The 12,008-nt window shown below is 35.8% G+C and overlaps 1 protein-coding gene across 3 annotated transcripts in view; it reads left to right on the top strand.

Annotated features, from left to right (window-relative positions):
- Positions 1-12,008, top strand: part of LOC145673427 (mitogen-activated protein kinase p38b-like) — a 95,363-nt gene that overhangs the window by 26,854 nt on the left and 56,501 nt on the right. For all 3 annotated transcript variants that reach the window (XR_014128768.1, XM_081743123.1, XM_081743122.1), the window contains exons 3-6: positions 1,548-1,606; positions 5,035-5,176; positions 9,302-9,464; positions 11,416-11,487. Coding sequence is in view for 2 of the 3 variants with exons in the window: in XM_081743123.1 (XP_081599249.1) it covers positions 1,548-1,606; positions 5,035-5,176; positions 9,302-9,464; positions 11,416-11,487 (436 nt within the window). In the remaining variant the exon portion in view is untranslated. The remainder of the gene's footprint in view (positions 1-1,547; positions 1,607-5,034; positions 5,177-9,301; positions 9,465-11,415; positions 11,488-12,008) is intronic.

The following is a 12,008-nucleotide window of genomic DNA, read 5'->3' on the forward strand; positions in this document are numbered from 1 at the left end:
AAATCGGTAGCGTAGTCCTGTAAGCCATCTCCCTTGGAGGTGATATAGTGTGGTGAGAAATGGCATATACGGTGAGGATTTATCTTGCATGATGGTTCCGCTAACTGCACCGATTTCAAGCTCAGTCGTGGTTTGTAGCATTTGTTAATATTAGGATCAGTTCTTCATAACCACAGTATTGCATAAAGAGAAAAACATCTAATTAAAAAGAAAAAAAACACTTATAATAAGTACCCGTTCGTGGCTAACACACGTAGTCTGGATGAAAGGTGAAATCCGCGGTGATGAAATAACTCTCGGATAAAGAATCATAAATACTGGTTCGGATCTCACTTCAAGGTGTAGGTCCCGTTTGGCTGTAAAAAAGTGTTACACTGCAGTTAATTAATCAATCTTTCATATTCCAGCGATGAATGAAGACTTCACTTCCGAAGTGTTCTGTCCATCAAATTTACTCATATACCAAATTCAGCATTTACGCCCCATACATTTAAAGAAACATGTAATAATAGTGACTTCTGTCACTTCCTTCCTTCCTTCAGGGGTTGTAAATTAAATTTGTAATAAGTAAAAATCCACTTGCTTGCTCGCCAATGGCGAGTAAAGTCCGATCAATCAAAAACGTGATTTCAAAAATAAATAGCACTTTCTTTTATTATTTGTAAGAGACATGCTAATAAACAAAGTAAAAAATATATTGATATGTTTGCTGCGTCACAAAGTGATTTTTGTTTATTTGTGTAAATACTGTGACTGCAAAATGGTCTGGCTAGTAGAGCTTTTGGTTAGCGAGAACTTGCAAGCAAGATTTTTCAAGCTCTGGTAATAATACGAACTAAGTGCAATTGATTTACAGTATAGTGATTAAAAAACAATGCCAGTCCTGAAAATTACACCAGACCTTAAAATTATCCCAATCCTCAAAGTAATTTTTATGTTCTTTCTTTCGTGTTCTATTGTACACATTAAACTAACAAAGGAAATTCGTGAAGTCCCATCGTGGTACAAACTGCACCATTCACACTCGCTTATATTTCGAATTGTAGAAAGAAGGAAGTAGGTAATTTTGTGTAGTAGCAAAGAAGTAATTGTATATACAGTAGTATAGAATAGGACTCCTGTTACACTCAAGTCTTAAACCCCTGGACCAGCCGTCCTGATTGAAGATGCGGATGTTCTGAGAACACTTCTGCAAAACATCAGCTAGCTGTTAAGCAGTGTTGCGTATAGTTTTCAAGTTGGCATTGTAGCACAGCATTTATAAAAGATAAATTAATTCTAGTTCCGAACAGTTTCATCAGTGTAGTGGAAGAATTCATTTTTTCTTCTTGATGAAAATTGGATGATTTGGGTTTCAAGTAAACAGTGCTTTTGTATTCAAGATGTAAACCCACGCTTATAGTTTCAGTTGTTGTCCTGTATGGTGCTTTTGTTAGCACTTATAATATATTGTACCAGCAACATATAATGTGCATATTATTTAAGTATTTTAGTCAAATTGAAGTGAGTACTTTGAATTTTAATATTCCATTTTCGTTTTTTTATAGGTTATAGGACTTCTCGATGTTTTCACGCCATCAACTTCTCTGGAAGATTTTCAAGATGTGTGAGTATTTGAGAAGTTCTAAATATAAGCTATTGATGTAAAGTGGTTACATGTAAACTTAAAGCGTGTTCGCAAAATTAGGAGGGAATACATAATTGCTATGTGACTTCTAATGTATGGATTTTATTATTATTATTATTATTATTATTATTATTATTATTATTATTATTATTATTATTATTATTGTTGCTGTTGTTGTTGTTGTTGTTGTTGTTGTTGTTGTTAGGCACATGTGAAAGAAAAAGTCTTGCAAAAAGGAAAATAAAAAAGGTAAAAAGTTGATTGTTAATTTTATACGAGGGTCATTTAACTCAAAGTGGCAACATAGTTGTGAAATGGAAAGTAGTGAATCACTCACTTCAAGAAGCTTAACAGTCCTTCGATGTAGTCTCCGACAGCCTATTGAACTCTTCGCCTGATGTCTGGTAACCGTTGAATACCTGTCAAAGCCCTGCTTTGTGAGAGGGTGTTGACAGTTGGTTTTAAGGCACGAACAATGCTGAGGATTTCTCTGAAACGTTTGCCCCTGAGCGGTTCTTTCATTTTTGGGAAAAGATCAAAATCACAGGGGGCTCATATCCGAGGAGTATGGCGGGTGATCCAGTACCTCCCAACCCCATTGTCGTAACAGTCTGTACTGGATTGGCTGTATGGCATCTGGCATTGTCGTGTAGGAGAATTGATCCGGACTGCAGCAGGTGTAGACATTTGCACTGCAGTGCTGGTCGCAAATGGTGACTGAGCTATGAAGCATTGACGGTAACGCCCGGTGGACCTTGATGTGACAGAATAATGCCTTCGTGGTCGTATGACATTATCATCATCACCTTCATGTTTGCTGGCTCTTACCTAAGCTTTTTTGGTCGCGGATATTTAGGGTGGCGACATTCACTCGACTGGGTTTCAGTTCAGGCTCGTAGGATCTTCCCCACGTTTCGTCACTTGCTATAATGCGGTCAAAAAGTCACCATTATGACATTGAAGGTGTAGGCGCACACATTCCCATCTATGCCACTTTTGAACCTTGGTCAGAGTATGGTGTACCCATCTGGCTGCAATTTTCCGCATGCCAAGATCTTGTGTTAGCATGCGGAACACTGATCCGGAAGAAATGTTCATCTCCTGCGCCAATTCACTACAAGTACAGCGCCGATCACCGTCAAGCAGTGTCCGTAGTTTTGCAAGATGAATTTCGTCCGTAGCCGTTCGCATGTACCTTCCACCATGCATTTTATCTGTTGACTGTCGTCCCGCCTGAAATGCTGCAACCCATCTCGCCACTGTCCGATACGATAGAGCAGCTTCACAACAGGCCTCTACTAATCTTCTGTGAATCGTCCTAGCATTTCGCCCTCGTGCTACCTGGAATTTGATAACATACGCTGTTCTGCACGCGTGAACTTTGCGTTAGGGCGGTATTTCACACAACAATCACTTTAACAATGTCTACTCGTCATACACACCGTAATATTGGTGGGACCGCAGCAGCGTTGAACTGACTCGTACACATGTACGGAACACACTACATTCGTCATTTGTCTCCTGCCCACACGACACTCCAATCGTAGCAGTGTTGCCAGTTCGAGTTAAATGACCCTCGTACATACCTTGACTACATTTCTTTGTAGCCACATTAATGCTCCAAGATTTTTAGTAGAGTGGCACAAACTTTCCAAGTCTCTCTGTGTAGAAATTTGTCGCCTGAGTCTTCAGTCAGTCAATAACTGATTTCTTGAGAACTTAATGCAGACTTTCCAATGCTCCTATATTTCCTATTTTTCCTATATGTTTACGTCTCTTCGTATAAACTCCTATATTTCCTACATTTTAACAAATCCTATATTTTTGTAGCATTGCTACTTCCACTTGTGACAGTAACATAAAAAAATAAGGTGTGGGTGTTTGAGGGGCCTTCCGAGACAAAAAGCACTCTAACCACCCACACCTTATCGGAAGCAAAGTGTATGTGGTGTAATAAATACTTTTCAGTGGTTAATCGTGCAAAGAGTGCTCTTGTACAGCATAGTCTACAAAGACTCACATTAAAAACTCAAAACACGTGCACAACAATATACATTTATAATTCACAATGGACGAGTGTCATTGAACAGTCATGTATCTTACAATCACTGGAACAAAACCTATATTGACAAACTCGTTATCGCTGAGACCTTGTGGGCTGCTAAAGTTGCTGCATCGGGTTACAGCTGTAATTCTTGAGAAGAGATCAGTGCTTTGTTTTGCAACATGTTCCCAGACAGTTTAATTGCTAACGATTTTCAGCTTCGTAAGACTGTTTTCATACTTAATATCGCATGGACTTGGCCCCTATTTACGAGAAAAATTGTTGTATGATGTTAAAACTTCTTGTCACTTCTTTAGTCTTGCTGTAGATGTAACAACAAACGCAGCAACTGGTAAACAGTTTGATATTCACATTCGATATTTTTCTTCTTCAACCAAATGTGTTGTTACTCTTTACCTGAACGGTGCATATTTGGGACACGCTACATCTTCAGATCTTTTTCAAGCTATTGCGAAAATGTTAAATGATTGGTGCCAAGATCAAAGGTTACCAAAGCTTCTGGATCTTGTACTTTGCACACAGTTTCTAATACGTTTCCTGATGGAGTAAAATATTGTCGTGGGATTTTTTGATGCAGATTGTTTTTACACTTTCATTATAGTCGATGCTTAGTACTGTTGAGCTGCGTACGAAAACACTAAGAAACTCGTATAAAACTTTGCAAACGAGATAATTACTCATTTAGTTATATTTAGAGTGGAATGTATGTTCATATAACAATTGGTGTAATTTCCATGTGATTTTTTTTTTTTTAATTTATTTCTACCTATTGGATAATTGAAATGTTCCTTTTTCACAGCTTTATAAAACCTCCTATATTTTTCGTCGTGATTTCCTTTTTTTTCTTTCATTAGCATTGGAAAGCCTGTCATTGTCATTGAAAGTTTGCAAAGCAAGCCACTTTTTCAAGTAAAGGAACAAAATACATTAAAAAAATGAATCATTAGAAGCAAGGTCGGGACTGTATGAGGGTTGGTTAAAAAATTTCGATCGGAAATTTTGAGTTGTCTCAACAGCACGGGCGACATAAGGTCTGTGATCCAATTTCTCAACGCAAGAGAACAATGCGGCTGATATCGTAGCAGATATGTATTGCCAAACCCTGTTTTATCTGCGACGTGCCATCCAAAACCGGCGTAGAGAAATGTTACGATCTGGAATTCTGATTCATGACAATGACTCTTCGGTTTGATTTAAATAAAACACAATTGGAATATGTAACTTACGTTTCCATTTTATAAAATTTGATTCTTTTTTTTATTGTCATAGACTAGCCCAGAATTAAGTAAATCGATGAGATGATGTGCTTGCATTAGTAAATAAAACGTCTTTTCTTTTTCAGATATATGGTAACGCATTTAATGGGTGCCGATTTAAATAATATTGTGAGGACACAAAAACTTACAGACGATCATGTTCAGTTTCTTGTGTATCAAATACTTAGAGGATTAAAATATATTCATTCCGCTGGAATAATTCACAGGGTAAGTAGAATAAAATTATACTAACGTTCACAAAATCTACTTTTTATTGAATTAGTATATTTTTATTAATAGGAGTAAATACTCTTCCCCCTTTTTTTGGGGGCAATTTTGTGCTGTTCTGAAACCATTATTAACCATTTTAAAATTAACTTTTTTTTTTTTTTTTTTTTTAATTTATGCTTTCACTTAAGAAGCTGCTGCTTCTATCCTAATTAACTTCTGTTAGATTCATGGTTCTGCATCAATGAATTTCAAAGTGGCTGTATGCATTTGTCCGGCAACTTATTTGGGGGACCTCCATGAATCATACTTAAAAAATAACATATTCCCTTGCCTGAATACTTTTTTTTTTTTTTTTAATTACTGAAATATGGGTAATATGTATGAAGATAAAAAAAATAACAATAATTTTTGAACCCAGAATGTTGTGCATAATTAATGGAAAGATAAAATAGAGGAAACTCATATTGGTACACTTTTACTTTCCCCGTAAAAATACATTGCTTAGGAATCTGGGCATCCATTATAGAGCCCAAGGTCAGGTACCTGCACAAAATGTACCCAATGGAGATGTAGAAGGTTTTCGAACAAACAAACAAACAAATAAATAAAAAAAGTTATGTAAGTAGAAATTATCTTTTGATAGAAGGAAGATGAGAGAGAGAAAGGGTGTCTCCACTCCATATGTGAATGATAACCCGGAACCTTAATTGTAAGAGGAGTTGCATAACCCCCCACTTACAGTGTAATTAAAACATGTGAATACTTGTATCACTAGAATGACAGTACCTATACGTGTGGATTTACGTTTTTAAAAGGGTTAAAAGTAATGGTAGCGTCTCCCACTCGTTTCGGGACAGTTGAAGTGGCCGTGGGTGACAGTTGCGGTGTGAAAGTAAGGCTTCATATTTTCGAAGATCTCTGCACAGAGAGGTCATCTGGCTAGCATCATACTTCCGGCCACCGTTGTTCATGCATCCTCCCCGATTTTTCCTGATACCCTTTTAACAGAAGTTACGTGAACTAAGCGATAGAGGCTACGGTAGCTTGGTACTATAGTTCTCACCTCTTGTGTAAAGGGTCAATGAATCTATGCAGGCCATATGAGTTTATGGTAGACAACATCACGTTTGTGGATTTTTTCGGGATTCTCCGGTTTCCCCCCACATGCTCATCCCACCAGTTACCATGCTCATCATCATTTACTTTAATTAATCATCCGTCTGCCTTAACGTAAAAGACATAATGGTGGGACGTAAAACTAGAAATTACATTTCAATTTTTCCTCTCGACGAGAGTAAAACGAGAACAAATCTTGTCTCGATTTAAGATCGAAACGGGGCCACCTAGTTCGTAGGTAGGCGCCTTATCTGCTGCTACCTATTGTGGCTCTATACGTGCAAATGCTTTATTCTCCATTGTACAAGCTTTGCTTTTAACAGATTTAAATCTGATTTAAACTACTCGCTGAGCAAAGCAATACGTTTATTGTTTAAAAAAATAGTAACAGTTTCGCCAACTATCCACTTAGGCTTCATCAGACACTATGAATACACAAGTAGTGACAGATTTAATATAAAAGACAGCTTAAAAAAAACTGACTCCTAATTGGCTACCGTAAGCTACTACAGTTAGTCCCCTTTCACCAGAAACCCAAAAGTAAATCAGAAACAAAAATCACTAATTCCCTTACCTCCCTCTTTGTACCATATACATTCATATCCTGTAACTAAATGTAATATAATTTACAAAATAATCTTACAAATAACTATTAAATACGAACACTAAATAAATAAATAAATAAGTGCTAAAGTTACAAAGAGAAACTTCTACAATTAACTTATTTAATGTTTAAGGCTCCTTAGTAATTTACCCCACTGCTTATCAATTTTAAGTCCTGAATTCCAGTTCCTAACTCTGTCGCCTTCTATTCCAATAAATCTTGCTTCCTTCTATTTCCTGACTAACTTTCTCTTCTTGGCCCAACACTTTCACTCCATTCCAATTAATTGAATGTCCCGTGTCTCTTATATGTGCTTGTAGACTGCATTTCTGTTTCTCTTCAACTCATATTGTTTTAATCTCTCTCTCCCCTTCGTCAGTATAGCACATATCAAATTTACTGCACTGGATCTTATATATCAGAAATAAGAATTTTTTTTCGTTCTCTTATATTGAATCTGTCACTACTGTGCATTGATAGCGTCTAATGAAGCCAAATGGATAGTTGGCGAAATTGTCGCACGTTAAGATTTTTTTTTTTTTTTTTTTTTTTTTTTTTACAATAACTGTATTGTTTTGCTCAGCGAGTAGTTTAAATCAAAACCAATGTTTTACATTAAAACTGTATAGTTTATGTAGTGATGGTTCTTGAGGGAACACACATCGGTCAAAAATGTAAATTTTATAGCTATAGGCTAAAGAAAGAAAGCTGTATACAAGAAATAGTACATTACATAAGCTTTTTTACCTTAGCATGTAGTAAAGACCCAAGGGAAAATACTTTCATACAGCTTCAGAAAGCAGAGTACTAGAATTAGTATATTAGATTAGCTTTCTTTCCGTAGCTTGTCGTGAAGACCTAAGGGAAGAAAGCTTCATACACCTTTAGAAAGCTGTATACTTGAATTAGTGTATTAGATAAGATTTCTTCGCTTAGCTTGCAGTGAAGACCTAAGGGAGAAAAGCTTCATGCAGCTTCAGAAAGCAGAGTACAAGAATCAGTACATTAGTTAAGCTTTCTTCCCTTAGCTTGTAGTGAAGAGCTAAGGGAAGAAAGCTTCATACACCTTCAGAAAACTGTGTACTTGAATTAGTATATTAGATAAGCGTTCTTCGCTTAGCTTGTAGTAAAGACCTAAGGGAGAAAAGCTTCATGCAGCTTCAGAAAGCAGAGTACAAGAATTAGTATATTGGATAAGCTTTCTTCCCTTAGCATCTAGTGAAGACCCAAGGAAAGAAAGCTTCACACAGCTTTAGAAAGCTGTATACAAGAAATAGTACATTAGTTAGGCTTTCTTCCCTTAGCATGTAGTGAAGACCTAAGGGAAAAAAGCTTCGTACGTCTTCAGCAGAAAGTTGTATATAAGAAATAGTATATTAGATAAGCTTTCTTCTCTTAGCGTGAAGACCTAAGGGAGAAAAGCTTCATGCAGCTTCAGAAAGCATAGTACAAGAATTAGTATATTGAATAAGTGAAGACCCAAGGAAAGAAGGCTTCATACAGCTTTAGAAAGCTTTAGAAAGCTGTATACAAGAATTAGTATATTAGTTAAGCTTTCTTCTCTTAGCGTGAAGACCTAAGGGAGAAAAGCTTCATGCAGCTTCAGAAAGCATAGTACAAGAATTAGTGTATTGGATAAGTGAAGGCCCAAGGAAAGAAAGCTTCATACAGCTTTAGAAAGCTGTATACAAGAAATAGTATATTAGTTAAGCTTTCTTCCCCTAGCATGTAGTGAAGACCTAAGGGAAGAAAATTTTATACAGCTTCAGAAAGCTGTATACAAGAATATGTTCATTAGGTAATCTTTGTTTTTTTTTAGCTTGTAGTGAAGACCTAAGGGAAAAAAGCTTCATACATGTTCAGAAAGCTGTATACAAGAATTAGTACTAAATTTTTACAGAAAAGATTCCCATAAGAGCCGCATCTGAATTTGTGTATTAATATTGGGATTGCTTTGCTTTTTTTAAGCTGGTTTTGAATTTATGAAGACATATGTTAATTATTGTATATAAAAGATGTAATCAATAAATAGCTAACGTAGGAAATATAAAAGAGAATAATAAAATTAGTGGTAAAACTTATAAATGTAAATGTGAGAAGTTTTCTTCATTACTTATCACAGGAACTGGATTTTGCAGCCACCGTATTAATTATAACACCACTCGAAAACTTGTGCAAAGTTATTGAAATAATTGTACTTTGTCCTTTAATTTTTCTCTTCCTACTTTAGGAAAGACGCACAGTTTACCTTTTAATTTTTCAGTTGCGTAATTTTTTTTTTTTTTTTTTTTTTTTTTACTATTTTTTATTAAGTATACTGGTGCACAGTAGAATACTAGAGCATATAAAATCACATTTTCTCCTCTCTTTATTATAGTAATATTGTGGTCTTTGTTTCACAGGATTTGAAACCTTCCAATATAGCCGTTAATGAAGACTGTGAACTGAAGATCCTAGATTTTGGACTTGCTAGACCAACTGAAAATGAAATGACAGGCTATGTAGCGACTAGATGGTATAGAGCACCAGAAATTATGCTCAATTGGATGCATTATAATCAAACAGGTGTGTAAATATTATGTTGTGAATGGTGAGTACTTAGTAGAGGTTTCTGATCAATGATTTTTAATTATTTAAACAAGTGCCTATGAACGTATGGTATAAAACAGTAGAAGTAGATATGTGAAGTAGTTCCGAAAGGTTCTCCAGAAAATTGGATCACCATATGAAATATTGTTGTGATAGGGAAATACGTAATAACTTCGTAATATGATAACATCCATGGCTTTTCAATACAGCTGACATCATTTCATTATTTCCTCTCCAACTAAACAATGATGAATGACTGTCAGAGTTCAAAATGTTTGTAATTGATCAGTGTACGGAAACGAGATTACATCTTTGCTTTAAAAATCACTGAAACATTAAGCATTAACATGATTTTGAGAATTCATATGGTTACAAGGGCTTGGATAACTTCATTCTCGTGAAGGTCATGCTTTTACTGCTAACTGGACAAGGCAGCTGAAGAAAGTTTCGAAAAGTGTATAAAGCTGTGTGTCGAACAAGTGAACGAATGTTTGAGGTGTAGATGCCAAGGGAAATTACTTGAAATTACTTAGAGGGAGATGTAATATAAACTCTTTTCCTGTATTTCAATCTTCTAAAACAACGATGTTTGTTAACACAACGGGGTGAACATGAACCTGAACACACTTGGAATTCGAGAACACACTTGAAGATAATTTTCGGAGTGAAATGAGACGATCAAAGGGGTGAATTGAGAAAATCTCACAGCGTGTATAATTGTATTATACAAATTGTCGATCTATACGCTTAGGGTGAGCAGAGGGTGTTGCGTGTATTAGAAATTCGCGTAGGGTGTATACGGATCTAGGTGAATTTTTTTTAGCACAGAAACCTGTGGAGTAGAAGATGTGAAATCAGAACTTGGAGCAAGGAGAGTGTAACAATCCGCACTGGATTGGTTTACAGGGGATAGTATGTAAGAGCATGCTTTTGTTTATTGGTAATGAACTACAGGTTTCCTTAAGAAATCATAATTTATAAGAAATTTGGGGTCCACACTGCTTTAGCCATATTGAGTCACTTATTGGTATTATTATAACTATACGTTATTTCACATGTGATACCTGTTGTCACTGCACATTGTTATAAAAGATACCTGTATGTGTAGCTACAGAAGTCCAATCAACATGTATGGAGATGAAAATCCGGAGCCTAGTCGAGACTGGGGTGCTGTCTGAGGCATGAAGCTGTATTTCGGTTCCCGGGTATGATGGCCGTAACTTTACAAAATAGTCCTGACTTTAGACAATAGGCAATCACAAGTTTTCATTGGAGAAAGTTTTTGTTGAAGATTAATCTGTTAGAATTAAGAGTAGCACTTCCCACAAATCAAGCATTGTGCGCGGACGACGTTTTGCGACTGCTTTCTCCAAACACTCAAAACTTTCATTTCATCGTTGCAGCATCCGCAGATTTTAAAGGGATGCTGGTTTCACGGACTACATTATGCAATAATTGTTCAATCCAGTTTGATTGGAAACTTTTTTTTGGTGGAATTCAACATTTCATCGTATCATACAATGAAGAAATTGCTAGAGAATACGCAGTTCCTTATATTTCCCTTATATTTGGCTGAAGTCTATAGTGGAAGTTTGTCTTAATAGCAAAAACCTGCCACCAACAACATTGTTGTGAATTGATGGGAGTTCCTCAACACATAAAAAATTATCGTTGATCCTTTCAGTGGGAAGACTGATTGTTGTCCCTTCACTAGCATGTCAACATTTACCTTGTATAGTGCTACCCACAGACAATTTTCACTCATTGCGGTCGTTAGCAGATCACAAAATTAATGGTAAGAGCTGCGGTTGAGACCAGTGATGCAGGCTTATGAATCAACTTTTTACATCTGTATATTACTGTTGAATGTGTTGTAATTGTAGCGTGAAGTGTAATTTAATGGTGGTATTTTTGTTTTCTTTGCTAGTGGATATCTGGTCGGTTGGCTGCATAATGGCAGAACTTCTCACTTCCCGTACCTTATTCCCAGGAACAGATCGTATCCTTTTTCTTTTTGAATGTAGATTATGTATATAATGGATGCATGTTATATAAGATCATTACAAGGATAATGGGAAGTATGAAGTTTAATTTCTTTCGTAATGATGGTAAATGGAAACATAAAAATTCTACTACGTTACTCTTTTTTTTGAGAAATGAGAAAAATTCTAGTAATACTTACCTGCATCTATCGTTTCGGTTATGTTCATATGACTTTTTGCCTTTCCCATTATCTTTGCATTTTAATATTATTGTTATATTATTGGTAGATATTTTTTCGTGTTATGATATTTAATATATATGTAGATATAATCGATTTGATAATGATATTATTTTTTTCAGATAACGGCATGAATAACAATTGCTAAGGGAATAATACTTTGGCTGTTTGTGCATGTTATGGATAGTGTTTTCTGATGCGTAAATTTTTCCAGTGTTATTAACGAAGATTTTTAAGTACTTGGTTGTTTAAGAACGCAGTAAACAGCTTTTTTCATACTAAGTTTTGATTAATTTGCG

The sequence above is a fragment of the Thermobia domestica genome, chromosome 16 (genome assembly GCF_964235325.1).
Source record: "Thermobia domestica chromosome 16, izTheDome1.hap1.1, whole genome shotgun sequence".
NCBI lineage: Eukaryota > Metazoa > Arthropoda > Insecta > Zygentoma > Lepismatidae > Thermobia > Thermobia domestica.